This window comes from Galeopterus variegatus, unplaced genomic scaffold, assembly GCF_000696425.1.
Source record: "Galeopterus variegatus unplaced genomic scaffold, G_variegatus-3.0.2 Scaffold11908, whole genome shotgun sequence".
In the NCBI taxonomy this organism is placed as follows: domain Eukaryota; kingdom Metazoa; phylum Chordata; class Mammalia; order Dermoptera; family Cynocephalidae; genus Galeopterus; species Galeopterus variegatus.
Window position 1 is genome coordinate 27423 of NW_007738019.1, and position 17561 is coordinate 44983.

Below are 17561 nucleotides of genomic sequence, written 5' to 3' on the forward strand. Positions count from 1 at the left end.
TTAGCTTCATCACCATAGCAGAACACACTTATTTTATTTTTGCTTAGTTTGTTACCTGTATCAAATGTGGAAATCGTAAAATTTTATCATCAGTGATCATTAAAGATGTGTTGAATTTTTGCAATCCCAGCAATTTGGCATAAATAGACATTTTTTTTTTAGGTCTGCTGTGGTGCTGGATATTTAGAGGTGAGAGATTTGGGGATGCTAGATTTTCTGGTAGGAACCAGCACAGACCACAAGTCTTTGACTTCATTCAAAGGCCCTCTGGGTTCCAGGCCGGGGGACCCATGGTTTTACTTTCGTGAGTGGTTGTCTAAACGGGGGTCTTCTACCTCACATGTTACTGATTTTAGTGTGAAAATTCCTATGCCATGTGCCTAGTTGGATTCTGTTGATGTTTTAGGAGAATGAGAGAAAGGAGGTTCGGGAGGTCCTGGGGTGGGCGTGGACCTTTCTCTGTGGGCTAGTGAAGACATTAGCTAAGGGAGAGGTAACAGGGAACCTTATTTCTTGTGTGTCCACCTTCATTTTGTTCCTAGTCCTCTTTTTTGCCAAGTGTCTTCTGATTGAGTGGAGCCAGGTGTAGCCCACAAGATGTATATGTTGGATGTGCGGGCCGGGACGGTAGCCCCCAGACCCACGTCTGCCTCCTCTTGTGCAGCCTGGGGTTGGCCACCTGTTCCAGAGAGGGTTCCCTCTGCCCCTGCCTGCTTTGGTGATGGCAGTGGGCTTCCCTAGTTCCCCCTCCGCTTCTTGGCTGGAGGCGATGCTGTCAGAAGTGTCCAGAGCTTTGGGTGTGGGGACACTTCCTCAACCCTTAGGACTCCCCTAGAGGGAAGCAAAGCCTCAGATAAGATGGTTTATATGGGAGAGAGAGTTGAGGTTTGGTGCCTGGGCAAGTGTCCAACTGCCCCTTCATGCTGGAGACAGGAGAGGAGAGACGCCACGATGAGGTTTGTTTTGGCTGCATCAGAACAGAGATGATTATAGTCATGTGTGTCAGCCACTCACCATCTAGTCTAATTTTCACACAGGGCTGTAATTATGCCCATCCCCACATACATGTCAACTGAGCTTGTGAGTTTTATTGACTGTAATTTGCAGGGCTTTTCTGTGTGCAGTAGCTGGCTGCTCACAGCCCAGGGCCTTGTGGGGGTGGGGAGCAGGTCAGGAGGGGGTTCACCCCTCAACACCGCCCTCTGATGTGGTCCACAGGGTGACTGTGCAGCCCCAGCCTGCAGCTGGCCATAGCATGAAAACTGAGGGCCCAGAGTGTGAGTCACCCTGCAGTAAATGCAAACCATATGTTATGCATTTTCTCCTCTGCAGAAAGGGTTTCTGGTAACTCGCTCAGGTCAGGGCTGTGGATATAGCATTGTTTATTTCACATAAAAAATCCGAAGAATGTGGGTGAACCTGTCGGAGATCTGATCAGAACCAAATTTCATGTAATAAAACTCTCAGTTGAAGTCACTGGTCGACTTCCCGGCCCACTTGGTGGTTATGACGTCACCGTTAACGAGGAGCTGACATTTACATTAAAGTTGTGAGTAGGAGAAACTTTAACGTTCTTGATGGTTTCAAATTTCTCGAAAACATAACTGTTCTCTGCTCAAGACCTCTCTCACCAAGAGTGTGACACGCTTCATTTTTTCCTATTTAGCATTTATCAGAACTGAAATTAACTTGTTACTTAAAAAATTCCCATTGGGAAGACGAGGTGCCGCACCTCCAGCCTTGCTCAGTCCTCCTGTTCGCACCCAGACCCCAGCCCGAGAGGCCGTTCTCCTGGCTTTTGTAGTTGGTCTTGGCTTTAGTGATATTCGAGCTTGTTTTAAAAAATCTGATTGGCAATGCAGGGTCTTCAGGCTTGGAAATGAATGAAAAAGTGATGCAGTCATCACCATGAGGAAAATACAAGCATCTATGCCTAACGGCAGGCGCTACAGGGCAGCCGTCCACAGCAGCCTGCTCCCCAGACCGCCGGCGCTGCCAGTGGTGTGAAAGCTGCTCTGCGGAGCGAGTGACTGTTCACTACACGTGTGTTGATGCCACGGAGCCTCCTGTAGTTTTAGTCTGTGCCCGTTTCGCACACTCAGAGGGACTCCATCATCATTTCCCACTGTCGAGCTGGCCCTCGCTGGAACTTGGGTTGGTGCCCGGGTCCTGCTGGTGCTTCCTTGGTGTTTCGGAAGTATCCATCCCTTCCTGGGTTCTCACTTCGCCATACTGGTGGCCTCCAGCCTCCCAGATTCAGGGACACCACTGAGACTCGGTCACCTGCTGCTGCAGCAGTGAAGGCCGGTGTGCACTGCGCGTCCGAGGGTGTGACAGGGTCTGGGAGGCAAGAGCTTTGCCCTGACCACCTGCACTGACCAGAGCTTTGGCCCCACCCACCTTGGCTCTTGGAGCAGGTGCACTGGAAGGAAACGGGGGGAAGGCAGGCACAAGTGACCATTGCGGGCACCCGCGCTAGCAGCGGCCGGGTGGCTGAGGGGTCCTCTCCGCTGCGTGGGGGCGGGCGCGGGGTGCTCCTGGCCAGCTGACCGTGTCTCCCCTCCCCGCAGCGGGCTGACACACGAGGCGCACAGGAAGGAGGTGGAGCAGGTGTACCTGCGCTGTGCGGCGGGCGCCGTGGAGTGGATGTACCCGACTGGGGCACTCATTGTCAACCTGCGGCCCAACACCTTCTCGCCCTCCCGACACCTGACCGTGTGCATCAAGCCCTTCAGGGACTCCTCGGGGGCCAATATTTATTTGGAAAAAACTGGAGAACTGAGGCTGCTGGTGCGGGACGGGGACGGCGGGCTCGGCGGGGTGCAGTGCTTCGGCCTGGAGCAGGGCGGCCTGTTCGTGGAGGCGACGCCCCAGCAGGACATCAGCCGGCGGACCACGGGCTTCCAGTACGAGCTGATGAGCCGCAGCAGGGGGTCGGACCTGCACGCGCTGTCTGGTGAGTGGCCTCCTGGGTGGTGGTGTCACGCGGGCGCAGCGGCTTTCTCGTTCTGCCATTGGCGATTTGCCCGACGTCCCTGGTTTTCTCACCCCCCTCCTCTTGGCCTCTGTGAAAACGCTGGAGTGCCCATGCTTTGGGTGTGGTGGGTGTGCCCGGAGAGCCCCAGGGCACCTGGTGGATGGGCCCTCCTGGGGGAGCTCTGGTGTAGGGGTGTCGATGCCGAAACTAAACCACCTTTGAAATGCAGCCTTTTCAACTAAAACCACCTTTGAAAAGACTGGTTACATCTGGTTTGTGGTGTCCCTTTAGTGTTCTGGGTGTTTTTGACTTGGGGGAACAATGTCTGTCTCCCAGGAGGTGTTTGTGGGGTGAGCAAGCCCCCTGGAGAACGGCTGCGTGGATTGGGGTCCCAGCCCCCTGATTTGCTCCTTTGCCTGTGGACGGGTTGCAACTCATGTGAAACGGAGGCTTTTACTGTTCACACCGCCCCATGAGTTGACGGGGTGCTTTTAGTGTCGGATGTAGCCCCGAAACATCGAGTTTTGGGTGGGGAGCAGAGTCTGGCTTCAGTACGGTGCGGCACAGAGCTGTGTGTCCCAGAATGAGGCTGAGCCTGGGTTCCAGAGGCGTTTGTGGGTGGGTGGTGGTAAGGACTGAGAAAGTCGCTCCTGTGTCTGGGGAGGGCAGGGGCTGATGGCCGCAGAACGCTGGCAGAGCAGGAGGCGGCGCACACCTGCATGGAGAGGGGCCGTGAGCCGGTGAGAGTGGCCGGGCGCCCACCAGGGGGGTTGCATGGAGCACGCCTGGGGAGGAGCCCTCTCCCGGGGAAGCTGCGCAGCCACGGAAAGCTGCAGGGTCCTCTTGGGACAGTGGCTGTGATGATCTGGGGACCTTAGGTGAGGTTCTGGAGGGAAAAGTCTCTCCGTGGCCACGTGGGCCCTGAGAAGCCATTGACAGGGAGTGTGTGGCGCAGAGACTGTGAGCTTGGCTTTAGAGCTTTTTGCTTTCTTTCCTTGAGATGGGCAGACGGTTTTCCCTGCGTGGTGAGCGGGTCCTGGAGGTGTGGACTGGCATCTGTGGACACCTGAGCTTGGGGGAGTTCCTCCTAGAACTTTGGGACCAGGCCCCTTTCTGGAGGGCAGTGTTGGTTGCTAGAAAGTTCTGTCGGTGACACCAGGGAGGCTCAAGGTCCTGAGAGGGCTGAGCAACTCATGCAGCCACCCGAGAGCTCTCACAGCGGTGGTTGGCTTCGGGACCCTGAGGCTGGGGCAGGGTAGATCCCACCCCTGTGGCAAGCCTGGGGTCCCGTCTATTAGGGACACCTGGGCCAGGCACAGGTTCCAGACAGCACCTGTTGGGGTTCCAGTATGCAGGGCAGCAAGGTTCTCCCCCACCACTGGGGCTCCTGAGACCCACATGGCCCCTGTTGGAAAAGTGTGAGCTTGGATCATCCAGGCCATGTCCCTGCGAGCAGGTTCCAGGGGGCTGTTCTGGCTGCCAGGGTCGTGGTCCCCCAGCGCACTAGATGTCTGTCCCAACACATCCTGATCTGGCCCCAAGTGTCTGCAGTGCCCAGTGGGAGACAGCTGTTTTGAGGGGTGGGCCATCCCCCAGGGTAGTACAATCCTCACATTTTAGTGAATGAAAGATTCTACTGGAGAAAACCAGAGCCAGTAGGTTTGAAATGTACAGACTTTCCTCTTGAATGTGAATCTACATTTTATTGTTCTATGGTCTTGGCTCCTACCAGTTTTCAAAACCTTAAATCTCTCTCAGACTAAACTGGCTTGTTAAAGAGCTTTAGAGTGGGGCTGCCCCATGGACCCTGGCTCAGAACCGCAGGGCTGGCAGCTGATGTGAACTCCGCAGTGCTGTGGTTGGCTGGACACCGAGGAGAGATCACCAGCAATTCTGGGGGTGGGAGAGCTGGGGGAGGCAGCCTCGCTATGGGGGCCCTGCAGATAAACTCACAATAAGAACAAAGTCTGGAAAAATCCGAACACCGAGTTTGGCCTTTCTGATTGTGGTTGATAGCCCACTAGCTGGTGGCAGAGAGCGCCAGACCAGATATTAGGAACTTGTGAACATTCCTTTCGCTGATGAAAATGTTGATTGGCTTGGAGGACATTGGGCTCCTGGTCACATGTTCTTCCGTGGCCCAAGCTTTGTTTTACTTGTACTTTGTGATTCTTAAAGAGGCCGCAGGCATCACCACAGGTCACTGCTGTGCGCACCGGATGCTTCACGTTTGCACAAGTCAGATTTCTGGTGGAAGGCGAGCTCATCCCTCAGGGAACAGAGACTGTTTTTCTCCCGTCTCCGGGGACAGGTTCTGTGTCCCCCAGGCCCTTGTGTCCATTTTCCAGGCCCAGGCAGTGAGTAGGTTTAGGAGAGGCCCGTGGGGGTGGGTGGTTGAGCTGCCTTGGGTGCCCTGGGGTCACAGGGAGGTGACAGTCCTGCCTGATTAGTGACCTGGCCTGGGGCAGGCTTTGAGGTCAGGTGCAGGCCTCTCCTGGGGAGAGCAGCTCCAGGCCCACTCGAGAGGCCTCACCCTCCTGATGGGGTCAAGGGGCTGGAGGATTGAGGAGGCCGATGCGTCTCTTCTCCTTGGGGTATTCGCCTTTCATCAGGGGATGGGGCCCCCTAAGCCTTTAATGCCGCAGGAATGGGTACATAATGTGGAATGTCAGTGCCGGCCATCTGGCAGCAGCCGTGCACCGTGCCCCGGGCCAGGCCTGCTCCAAGCTCTCTCTGGCCAGTGCCACGGTTCCTTCCTCTCCTGTTCTGGCTGCGCCGCAGCCGCAGGAGGCCTGACAGCAGCCGAGCCCAGGCAACGTCAGTGCGGCTGGGGTGTGGGCGCTTGCGCTTGGCCTGGCGATGGCTGTCCTTCCCCCCGGGAGGCGGACTCGCTGATGAATCAGAAGCTCTGGTTTGTGCTGACTTGAGAGAACAGAGGTTCCGTGGGCTGGAATCCCGACAGGAGTGTCGTGTGTGTGTGAGCGAGCCTCGCTCTCTGCCCAGCCAGGAGGAAACCTGCTGCTGTTCCGGACGGTTCTGCCGGGAGCGTTTAGAGCGCGTTGGCTGCGAGTCCATTTATGTTGCGTAATCGGCTTCCTTGTATAAACCTATAAACCGAGACACATCAATAGCCAAGAACAGAGGGCCACACCCCCAGGGGTGCATGCTGGAGGTCAGGTGAGAGGTGACCCGGCCTCCACCTGGCAGGACCTGCTTGCCCCGTGCCTGGCTCCCCTGGGGCATGTCTGGGGTACCCGAGTGACATGCACTCTCCTCTGATGCTTAGGAGATCTGGCAGGACGCTGGAGCAGCCAGGTCAGACTAATGGATCAAACTCCAGGCCATGCCCGGGACATTCAGAGGACTTGGTGGAACCGGCTGGGGCTGTCTGGGCCCAGCACATTAGGGTTGCCCCGTGGGTTGGGGGGACATGTGGGTGGCCAGGGAGGGCAGGGGGCTCCATCTGGTTTTAGGGAACAGAGACAGACCCCGTCTCAGGATTCGGGGCTGTTATCGTACCTCTCTCAGGGGCCAGAGTTGGGTGCTCACGGCCTGGCCACACCTGTGCTCTGGGGTTTGGGCTCCTTGTGAGGACCACCAGTGCAGGCCCCCGTGTGCAGGGGTCCAGGGCAGGGGCCGGCGGCGTTTTAGACACTCAGCTGCTGGGGAAGGGATTTAGCATGCAGACGTTACTTCCTGCGCTGGCTCTCAGCCTGGGGCAGGCGTGGGTCGGCCTGGCCTGCAGTTTCTGACCAGGCTCATCTTCCCGTCCCCTTTAAAACCTGCGCTGCTTGCCAAGCCCGTGGACAAATGACCGGCTCTGTGGGCAGAGAGCCCCTCGCTGACAACCCCCCAGGAGCCTGAGCGTCTGGGGATGGTGGCAGAGTCTGGGAGAGCAGGAGAGAAACCTCATTACCCCCTGGAGGCAGAGAAGGAGAGGGCGAATTTTCCCCGAGGCTATTTCTTGCCTTGGTGGCTCCTCTCAGGCCACTGCAATCATTCTGTAATTATTTTTCATCTTGACCATCTCCAGCTTGTGGGGAGGAAGGGAGTGGCCAGGGGGAGGGGGAGGGAAGAGGCCGGAGGGGGTGGAGCCCAAGTGTGGGGTTCTGGCCGGGGCCACAGTTGTCCATTGGAGCCTCGAGTGGCAGCTGCACCTACCCTGTCACCGGCTGCATTGGAGACCCCAGCGGGGGTCGACATGCGAGGCCTTCCATGTGGACCCCGAGTGCACACACCCTGAACATCCTTCCCTGGCAGCACATTCTGCAGACCCTCCTCAGCATCCAGCATCTTTACTGTGGGCGCTGCCTGCACTGCTTACGCTGGCCAGGCCCCCACTTGGGTCCCTCTGACCCTGTTTTCCTTCTTTGCTCAGTTCATTTTATGAACGTTTCTGAGACATCCACAGCCCAGCCCTCCCCTCCCCGAGAAGGGTGGACCAGAATTCCAACCCTTTGCCCCCTCCCGGTGTACTCCCCACCCCACCCCCACCACCAGCGCATTCCACAGCCTTTAGGAGCCGGACCCCGATTAATAATCATTTCCAGATCACTGCCCTTGGAGCCCACATGGAGCTTTCTATGAAGGTGACCTGTGAGCTGTAAGTCTCAGATTTGGAACCGGGAGGTCTCCAGGGTGGCGCTGTATTAGCTCAGCTGTTGATGGTATCGCGCTCTGAGGCTTCTGGCTGGCAGGACCTAGGCTGCTGACTGCCCTCCCCTGGACCCCCAGGCCTTCTGCAGTCGGGTGGGCGTGAGCCAGGGTGGGGTGCAGGACGAGCTCGCAGCCACCGCAGGCGGGGAGTGTCTGCATCTTGCTTCTCAGTGTCCTCCGGGGCCCTGGAGCCTGTGACTCACAGTGAGTGTGAAGCTCCAGGGCCCAGCGACACTCGCCGCCGGGCCTGGGGTCCCATCTCAGTGTGTGGCTGGGGTGCTGGCCCCTCCGCAGTGCCAGGTGTTTGCCTTTGCATGTGTGGGGGCTGCCCAGCTCGTGTCGGCTGACCCAGAACCTGGGAAGTGCTTCGAAGCAGCATGTGTGGACCCTCACCTCCTGCCCCTGTGCCTGCCCAGCTCCAGCCGCTGCCTCCTTCCAGGAGCTGCCACTGGTGAGGGGACCCTCGGGCTGTGCTGCGATCACCGTGGGCTTAGACTGCTTACCTGCCCTCTCGCTGCCAAGCTGACCCCACTCACACAAGGGACCCCAGCTCGGGGTCTCTGTCTAATACGTGTGTCAGCGAGGCATGTGGGTCCACACAGGTGAACAGAGGGCCACAGAGACCCCCACGGGAGTTCCCTAGGACCCCTGAGCAGCTCCAGGGCAGGAGGCTGCAGTGGGAGCCCATGCGCATGTCTGCAGGAAGGTGAGGGGACTCCTGGAGCCCTGCTTGGGGTGGGGGTCCAGGCACATCGAAGGCTTCCCAGGGTCTGGCTGTGCAGCCTTGCCCAACCAGTGTGGGCTGTGGGACTTGGAACTGGGTGGGAGGCACTCAGCAGGGGGACCTCACTCTGTGCCTTCTCCTGTTTTCTGACAATAGAAGTGAGTGCATGGGCAGCTGGTGGCAGATGGGCCCGTGAGCCACAACGGTCATGGCTGGGAGGTGTACGCCCCACCCCAGCCTGAGGGAGGTGCCCACCTCACCCCCAGGGCGGTCGGGGAGGAGGCTGTGGCTCCAGACACATCCACCCAAGGGTCCGCAGAGACCCTGCGCTTGCCCAGGATGCTGCAGGCTCCAGGGCCTGTCTCTGGTCTCTGCTGACCCCAAGGGTCCACAGACACTGGGGACCCCAGAAAGCCTCCCTGAGCTTCTGCTTGCCTGGAGATGCTTCGCCTCTTTGCCAAGGCCGAGGTGCTGGACACGTACCCAGCTGGAGTCCGCATAGCCACGGGGCAGGTGTGCAGACGGCATTTGCTGCTTCCAGGGCCAGGGAACCCCAAGGCAAGAGCTGTCCTGGCAGAATGTGAATGTCAGAGGAGAAATTTGTTTCACTGAGATTTCACACCTCCAAGTTTCTGTGAAGTTAGAATTTGGGCCAAAACCTGGAACTTGGAACAGGTGGGAGAAGGCCTTTCATTCAGAGTAAATAATACAACTGTATTTTCCTGTCTTGTCCTGAGCACAGGGACAACGTGGTCTGCAGGGTGAGCCACCAGAGCATGAGATTTCTGTCTCGCAGTGGCTCGCCCATCTGAGGAAGCAGGGCAAAGGGTGGGGTGGGTGTGGGTCCCCAAGGAGAGGTTATTGTGTAAGTCTGGCTTGGCCAGCGTGAAGCTCATTCTGAGAAGACTCAGCACTTTCTGGGTTCTCTGGAAGAAGCCAGGCTCCACTCCGCCCCAGGTTTGGGAGCTTCAGGGGGATCTATGAACAAGGCTCTGCTTGAAAGGCGTTTAGGGAGTGCGCCTTGTCCCAGGGCCAGGTGGGGTCTGGGGAAAGGACAGAACCGACGGCCCCAACCGCTGCTGCTGATGAGCCCCGTGCCGCAGCAGGCAGACACGTCCCTCCCTGTTCACTGACCCCCCTGGGCCCCGTGGGTCCTTCTAGGCAGTGCCTGGTCCTTGCAGGGAGTGACCCTCCTTTTGGATTGTGGCTGCAGATGAGGTTGTGGGGTGGGGTGGGCTGCTTTTCGAATGTTCTGGCAGTCAGGGTGGTCCCGGCATTTCGGGGCATGGACGTGGAGGCAGGGGTGCGGGGACCCTTGGCCGGATGGTGTGAGGGACACGGTTTCCGTTTAGCTCGGGCCGGTTCTGCACGTGTGATGGGCGTGGAAGGGTGAGTTTTAAGTGAGTGGACTTACTGCTCATCTGCACAGCTGCACTGACGAGGCGAGCGTGTGATGAGCACGAACGCCCTCAGTGAGGTCACAGGGCTGTGGGGGGCCCGAGGGTCTCGCTCTCGGGTGTGTCCCCGTCACAGACACAGTGCGAGTGCTCTCGGTGCAGGTGGGCCGAGGGGTCCCCGGAGTTAGTCCCCGCTGTGGCGAGGTTCTGCTCTGCCGGCCGCGCCAGCTTGTGCCCTGACTCACCTTGCAGGTGGTGTTGGCTTGCAGGTGCTGTGACACAGGCTGCTCCCAGGCTTTGCGTTGCCGAGTCTGACCACAACACGTGCGTTCAAGTGCAGGCTGGGGTGTCCCACCCTTCCGACCTGTGGGGGCTTGGGAGGGTCTGTCACCAATGACATTCACGACTGTGGTGGACAGCGTTCTGGGACCTGCTCTGTCCAGGCGGCTCCCTAACCTTGTTCTCTCCTCCCCAGCCCCGTGCCGCCCTTGCAGTGACACCGAGGTCCTCTTAGCCGTCTGCACCAGTGACTTTGGTGAGTGTCCACCTTCGTGGTCTTTTCCTCTTGTGCTCATGGTTTCTACCGCGTGGAGCCCGTTAGGCCCGGCAGTCCCTCTTCCAGTGCTGGCATTAAATTCCCTGGGGTGGGGGGCTGTGCTGTAGCCACCGGAACGGGCTGTCCCCGTTACCCGCCTCCACTCGGAATCACTGCAAGAGGCGCTTTTCTTTCTGTGCTCTTAAGTGGGTCTCCATCCCCGGGACAAGGACTCCGCACATACCATACGCACGCGCACATACCATACGCACGCGTACATACCATACGCACGCACACACGGAGAGCTGGGAGCTGACATTTTTGGTGATTATTGAGCATTTTCCCACTTTGCAGATGAGACCGTTGCTCTCTGAGGGGACTCTTAACGTCCTCGTTTTCCAGCGACTCTTCACTCGGAAGTGCTTTGTAAACATCGTTTTATCGGCAGCCTGGAGCGCCCCGGCAAAGCCGCCACCTCAGGGATTCTGTTCCTTCCCTGTCCAAGTCCCCGGGAAACTCCGCAGTGGGCGTTCCGAGGCCCTGGGGGACTCAGGCTGAGGCCTGAGGGACGCGAGCCCCCTGCTTGTGGCGTATGCACAGACGCTCCTGCAGAATGGTTTGGGCTCTGAGTCCCTGCCGTGGTGGTGGTCGCGGGAAGCCACCGTGCAGCTGCACCCTGGCTCCAAGCCCCACCCCGGGCTCTGAGGACAGTTACGCAGTAGAATATGGAGGCTCTTCACTTCCCTGCTCTCTGGGCCTCCAGGCGTAGGATCAGGGCCGGGCAGGGGTCTCCGAACAGCCCCCGCCAGCTCTGCCCCCACCCTTCCCACAGCTGCACCGTGTCTGCCTGGTCACGACACGGAGCTGCACGGCCTCGTGTCTCAGCTGTGCCTGCTTTTCTTGTTTTAACTGGAAAAGCTGACGCACGGTGTGGTTTGTGTCCTCTGCTCCCCACGTGTGTGCCTGGCCCATAGCAGGAGTGTCCCTCTGACGAAGTCGAAGTCTCTGGTTGACCCTCTCTCAGCTTTCTGCTGTTCAAATTGTGCCTTTCAATGGGATTCGTACGTGGTGGAGTTCAGGGTTCAGCTCCCGATCCCGATGCCCGTTGTTGCTGGGATGCGCGGTGGCCTTGCTGGACGCCTGCCCTTGGCCCCTACTGACCCCTGTCTCCTTCCTTCCGCAGTTGTCCGAGGCTCCATCCAGGACGTCACCCACGAGCCAGAGCGTCAGGAGTCGGCCATCCACTTGCGAGTGGACAAGCTGTACCGGCAGAAGGGCAGGGTCTTCCAGCCGGCTCCCGAGGGCGACAGCCACTGGCAGGGGCACGTCCTGACACTGCTGGAGTGTGGCGTGCGGCCGGGGCACGGTGACTTCCTCTTCACCGGCCACATGCACTTTGGGGAGGCGCGGCTTGGCTGTGCCCCACGCTTCAAGGACTTCCAAAGGATGTACAGGGACGCCGAGGAGAGGGGGCTGAACCCCTGTGAGATCGGTGCAGAGTGACCACAGGGTGACCCGGGGCATCACCCCCTCTCCTGATAAGCCACTGCAGGCTGCCGCGGATGCTCGAATCCTGCTGGGGGCCGCACGCTGGGGTCCGCACGCCCCGGTGCTGGCTGGGCCCTGGTGTTCAGCTGTGGAGGTTCATGCCACGTTTGACCCCACAAGGTCTCAGCTGAGGATGCCCTGATCAATTGGAAATGCTGTAAAATGCAAACTAAGTTATTACATTGTTTTTGTAAAAAGGAAATGCCCACAGGAAACAAATTCCCATGTCCTAAAATGCCTTGGTGTGCCATTTAATATTGTGTTTTTAAACACATCTTAAGTCACTGCATTTGGGCTGTGTGTTGGGTGGAGTGCCAGCCCGCGGNACATACCATACGCACGCGTACATACCATACGCACGCACACACGGAGAGCTGGGAGCTGACATTTTTGGTGATTATTGAGCATTTTCCCACTTTGCAGATGAGACCGTTGCTCTCTGAGGGGACTCTTAACGTCCTCGTTTTCCAGCGACTCTTCACTCGGAAGTGCTTTGTAAACATCGTTTTATCGGCAGCCTGGAGCGCCCCGGCAAAGCCGCCACCTCAGGGATTCTGTTCCTTCCCTGTCCAAGTCCCCGGGAAACTCCGCAGTGGGCGTTCCGAGGCCCTGGGGGACTCAGGCTGAGGCCTGAGGGACGCGAGCCCCCTGCTGGGATTCTGTTCCTTCCCTGTCCAAGTCCCCGGGAAACTCCGCAGTGGGCGTTCCGAGGCCCCGGGGACTCAGGCTGAGGCCTGAGGGACGCGAGCCCCCTGCGTGTGGCGTATGCACAGACGCTCCTGCAGAATGGTTTGGGCTCTGAGTCCCTGCCGTGGTGGTGGTCGCGGGAAGCCACCGTGCAGCTGCACCCTGGCTCCAAGCCCCACCCCGGGCTCTGAGGACAGTTACGCAGTAGAATATGGAGGCTCTTCACTTCCCTGCTCTCTGGGCCTCCAGGCGTAGGATCAGGGCCGGGCAGGGGTCTCCGAACAGCCCCCGCCAGCTCTGCCCCCACCCTTCCCACAGCTGCACCGTGTCTGCCTGGTCACGACACGGAGCTGCACGGCCTCGTGTCTCAGCTGTGCCTGCTTTTCTTGTTTTAACTGGAAAAGCTGACGCACGGTGTGGTTTGTGTCCTCTGCTCCCCACGTGTGTGCCTGGCCCATAGCAGGAGTGTCCCTCTGACGAAGTCGAAGTCTCTGGTTGACCCTCTCTCAGCTTTCTGCTGTTCAAATTGTGCCTTTCAATGGGATTCGTACGTGGTGGAGTTCAGGGTTCAGCTCCCGATCCCGATGCCCGTTGTTGCTGGGATGCGCGGTGGCCTTGCTGGACGCCTGCCCTTGGCCCCTACTGACCCCTGTCTCCTTCCTTCCGCAGTTGTCCGAGGCTCCATCCAGGACGTCACCCACGAGCCAGAGCGTCAGGAGTCGGCCATCCACTTGCGAGTGGACAAGCTGTACCGGCAGAAGGGCAGGGTCTTCCAGCCGGCTCCCGAGGGCGACAGCCACTGGCAGGGGCACGTCCTGACACTGCTGGAGTGTGGCGTGCGGCCGGGGCACGGTGACTTCCTCTTCACCGGCCACATGCACTTTGGGGAGGCGCGGCTTGGCTGTGCCCCACGCTTCAAGGACTTCCAAAGGATGTACAGGGACGCCGAGGAGAGGGGGCTGAACCCCTGTGAGATCGGTGCAGAGTGACCACAGGGTGACCCGGGGCATCACCCCCTCTCCTGATAAGCCACTGCAGGCTGCCGCGGATGCTCGAATCCTGCTGGGGGCCGCACGCTGGGGTCCGCACGCCCCGGTGCTGGCTGGGCCCTGGTGTTCAGCTGTGGAGGTTCATGCCACGTTTGACCCCACAAGGTCTCAGCTGAGGATGCCCTGATCAATTGGAAATGCTGTAAAATGCAAACTAAGTTATTACATTGTTTTTGTAAAAAGGAAATGCCCACAGGAAACAAATTCCCATGTCCTAAAATGCCTTGGTGTGCCATTTAATATTGTGTTTTTAAACACATCTTAAGTCACTGCATTTGGGCTGTGTGTTGGGTGGAGTGCCAGCCCGCGGGGCACGGTGGGTGGTCAGCGAGGCTTCGGGAAAAGCCTGGGTACCGTTCAAGGCTGTTATTCTTATGGCGGAAATTTATAGAGCCAAATACTTGGGTTTTTTTGTTTTTTGTTTTTATTTTGTTTTTGCTTTTTAAAGAATGAACTTTGCCAGCTGTGGTCCTTTTCGGGCTGCAGGTTGTTTCTGTTCCAGAAAATAAAGACCAGGATCTGACCGGCAGTGGCCAGGTGTGTACGGCGCTCGGCCGGGCGCCCGTGTCAGGCCTTCTCCGGGGTTCTGTGCAGCTGCCCTGCCGTTCGGGGCCCCTCTCTGGACGTCCTCCAGAGGCCTGCCTGACCTCAGCGGGTCGTGCCTTCCCCTCGTTCCTGCCAGACCAACCTGTCCCCTCACCTGCCTTCTGCCTTTCTGTTAACCCAGGTCCTGCCTTTTGACCCCAGCTTCTCCAATAGGCCTGAGCCTGCGGCGAGTCTCTGGACATCAGGGCTGGTCTGGGCTGGGGTCACTGACACTCGTCCTCAGGGATGTTTTCTTTGGGTACTGTAACAAATCAATAGGCCTGAGCCTGCGGCGAGTCTCTGGACATCAGGGCTGGTCTGGGCTGGGGTCACTGACCCTCATCCTCAGGGATGTTTTCTTTGGGTACTGTAACAAATCGCCACAGGTCGTGGGGGCTTAAATGACCAGCTTCCTCTCTCCTGGTTCTGGACGTGCTCCCCCGAGACTCTGGGGAGGATCATTCCTTGACTCTTCCAGTCTCTGGTGGCCTCAGACATCGCTTGGCTTGTGGCCGCAGCTCTCCAGTCTCTGCCTCTGAGGTCATATGGCCGTCTCCCGTGTGTGTGTGTCTGCATCCAAATTCCCCTCAGTGGGTTAGGGCCCACCCCAGTGACCTCATCTTAACCTGATGACATCTGCAAAGACCACATTCAAAGGTTCTAGGTGGACATGAACTTTGAGAAGACACTACCCTGGTACAGGGGGTCCCCAGGGTGTCCACAGGATCTGAGCCTGTGTCCTCATTTATGAGTCAGGTGGCTCCTCCCCTGCAGCTGCGGAGACTGAAGGACAGGCTGGTGGGGTCAGTGAGGACCCTGCGGGCCGCACCCAGTACTCGGGCCTGCTGGGCGGCTCCAGCGAGGCACTGTGCACCGGCTCAGGTGGTGCTGGCACAGGTGTGAGCCCGCACAGGTCTGCAGGCCCCTGCAGGTCACAAGAAGCAGGTGCTTGTGGGAGAGGACATGAAGCAGCAGGGTTGGTGGTGGGGCTGGGTCCTGCCGTGGCTGGTTATTGTGACGCTTTGTGCCAGCAGGACGCGGTCACAGCACAGAGGTGCCCCGCCCACGGCGAGGAAGAAGCTGCACCTGCTTCTGGTCCTGCGAGTTTTCTGGGCGGCTCCGGTGGGTGTTGACAGGCAGAGGCTGCGGAACAAGAGTGTCGGGTTCTGGGGCTGCTGGCTCATGCAGTTATGGGGTGTGGGGTCTGGCAAGGACCAGTCCCTTGTGCTGATGTTGGGGAGTGGCAGAGTTCACTCTCCATGGGGGGCTTCAGCTTTTTAAGAAGTGCCTGGGGGTGGGGGCTTCTTGGCACAGAGTCTGGGGAGAGCAGGGCTTGACAGCCAGGTGAGGAAGTGTCCTCCCCTGGGCGGGGACAGGGGCGGGAGCGGTCTGAGTGCGTCTGCAGGTGGGGTCCTGTGCCGGCGGCGCGAGGGAGCCTCGTTCTCTGTGGACTGTGGGCTTAGTTCCAAGCAGAGCAGCCCCCAGGGTGTGTGGTGTGGGGGAGGGGTCCACACTTCCTAGTGATGCCGCACCCCCGCCTCTCCGTGACCCTCCCGCTGCCCCGCGCCTCCCGTGGCATCTGAGACCAAAGCGCCCGGGGCCGTCTCAGGAGGGTCCTGCTCCTCTGAGAGCAGAAGGATCCTCCCCTCCCAGAGGGGACCAGGCACTTGGAGGGTCTCCAGGGGGTCCTTCCAGCTGACCCCACAGTGACCTCTGCCACGTGGCTTTGGTGCTTCGGTGCTTTGCTGCCTCCTGGGAGCCCCAAGAAGCCCACACAGCACAGTGGCTCTCTCCTGGGGGTCTCCCTGGTTGCTGTGTGGGATGGAGCCGGGGGCACCATCCTGTGGCTCCATCAGAGGCTGAGGGGAGTTCCTGCCAGCCGCAAACACCTCCCTGTCCCCCGCGTGGTACCCCCACCCCCGTGCCTGTTCTGCCTTGGTGGCTGCCCTGCCCCGGCCCGCCCCGGGCGTCGGCGTCCCTGCCGCTCCCTCTGCTCTGCTCTCCTGAGCCTGCTGAGAGCCAGGCCCCGCTTGCTTCCTTCACTCCCGCCTGTGTGTTTCTCCCGCATGTGGCCACGTCCCCAGCGCAGGTCCTGGCCACGCTGCACGCTCTACACCCCGTCACGGCCGCAGACACCTTTCTTCCCACCGCACTCCCCAGCACGTTCCTCAGGGAAGACGGTCACAATAGGTCTCGGTCTTGCTGTTTACTGGCCCTGCCTGGACCGAGTGGCAGCCCCGTTCCCCAACGCCCTGCTGGGCGGGACCAGGGGCCCAGCTTCCCCTCCGCTCGCGGGCTGCCCAGGGCTCAGGGCCCTGTAGGGCCACCTCTCCCCACCCAACCGCCCTGCGCAGTCAGGCAGAGTCTCCACACACAGTCCCTCGTCACACCCTGGTGTGGAACCAGCTGCAGCTGTGGGGCCACGTGCTCGACTGGGCCTGGCCACGGCTCACACCTGCTTTCGTGGCCCACTGGAGCCTGTAGGGCTGTGTGTGTGGGTGTCCCTGCCCCAGCCTCTGATGGCTGCACACCAAGTTGGCCCCGGGTGCGCGTGCCCGGGAGGGACGTCCCGGGACATCCCAGGCCAGCCCCGGCCCCGTCGGCACTGCACCCTTGTTCTCCCCTCTGTGCCGGGACAGGCTGTCCCCCCCAGGCCGCTCACTCAGCACCAGACCTGCCCCAGGGGAGCCGGGCACTGTCCCCCGTAAACCTGCTGATCCAGGAATCACAGGAGGGAAAAGACAGCAGAGTGGGGTTGGCGGTGGGAGTGTGGGTGAGCGGGGCCGAGGTGGGCTGCCCAGGGCAGGGGCGTGAGCCGGGCCTTGAGGAGTGAGGGTCACTCCCGGGCTCTCCCTGTCCCCCTCCCTGCAAGACCCCCCACAGATCTGCGCCCTCCCGCTTCCTGGACTTGACGTCACCCCAGGGCTGAGCCCCATACCCAGCCTGAGAGGCTCCGTCCGCCGGGGCTTTCCAGGAGGCATCTAGCCCTTGCAGCCCGCGCTCGCCTGCACATAGCCGTGGACAGGACAGAAAGGGCGTGGCGCGGACAGCCACCGTCCACACTGCCCTAGCAGGCCCACTCAGGGTCCCGGCTCACTGGCTTCGCCACCTGGGGGAGCGTAGGGCCTCCCCACGCGTGGCTGGACGCAGTTCCCAGCCCAGGTGAGGCCCCCCATCCACCCCACAAGCTCCAAATGCTGCCAAGATCCCCCAGGACAAGGCTAGAGCCCGGGAGCCGCTGGGGGGTTGCGGCCCTCCCAGCAGACCTCACCCCTTCATTGTCCCCTATGAGGGGAAGGAGGGGACAGGAAGGCACTTCCTGGTGCCCCAGGGCTTTTCCTGCCCCGACTCCTCCGTCCACCTGTCCTTTTCCCTCCGTCAAGCCCTGGAGGTTCTCCAAGAG

General features: G+C 59.7%; 2 protein-coding genes across 2 annotated transcripts; both read left to right on the forward strand.

The window, feature by feature from the left end:
- Positions 1-2625: 2625 nt before the first annotated feature.
- On the forward strand, positions 2626-12006 carry LOC103610858 (meteorin-like protein). The gene is made up of 3 exons (XM_008594934.1): positions 2626-2956; positions 10230-10289; positions 11473-12006. The coding sequence occupies exons 1-3, from the start codon at positions 2647-2649 to the stop codon at positions 11790-11792; spliced, it is 690 nt and encodes a 229-aa protein (XP_008593156.1). The 5' UTR covers positions 2626-2646; the 3' UTR covers positions 11793-12006.
- A 1102-nt stretch (positions 12007-13108) lies between these two features.
- On the forward strand, positions 13109-14102 carry LOC103610859 (meteorin-like protein). The gene has a single exon (XM_008594935.1). The coding sequence runs from the start codon at positions 13109-13111 to the stop codon at positions 13511-13513; it is 405 nt and encodes a 134-aa protein (XP_008593157.1). The 3' UTR covers positions 13514-14102.
- The last annotated feature ends 3459 nt before the right edge of the window (positions 14103-17561 follow it).

Excerpts from the sequence above, each read along its gene's own strand:
- LOC103610858 (XM_008594934.1), top strand. The coding sequence starts at position 2,647 with ATGTACCCGACTGGGGCACTCATTGTCAACCTGCGGCCCAACACCTTC. Across the intron at positions 2,957-10,229 it reads GGACCTGCACGCGCTGTCTG|CCCCGTGCCGCCCTTGCAGT; the intron begins GTGAGTGGCCTC and ends TCTCCTCCCCAG. Across the intron at positions 10,290-11,472 it reads CGTCTGCACCAGTGACTTTG|TTGTCCGAGGCTCCATCCAG; the intron begins GTGAGTGTCCAC and ends TTCCTTCCGCAG.
- LOC103610859 (XM_008594935.1), top strand. The coding sequence starts at position 13,109 with ATGCCCGTTGTTGCTGGGATGCGCGGTGGCCTTGCTGGACGCCTGCCC.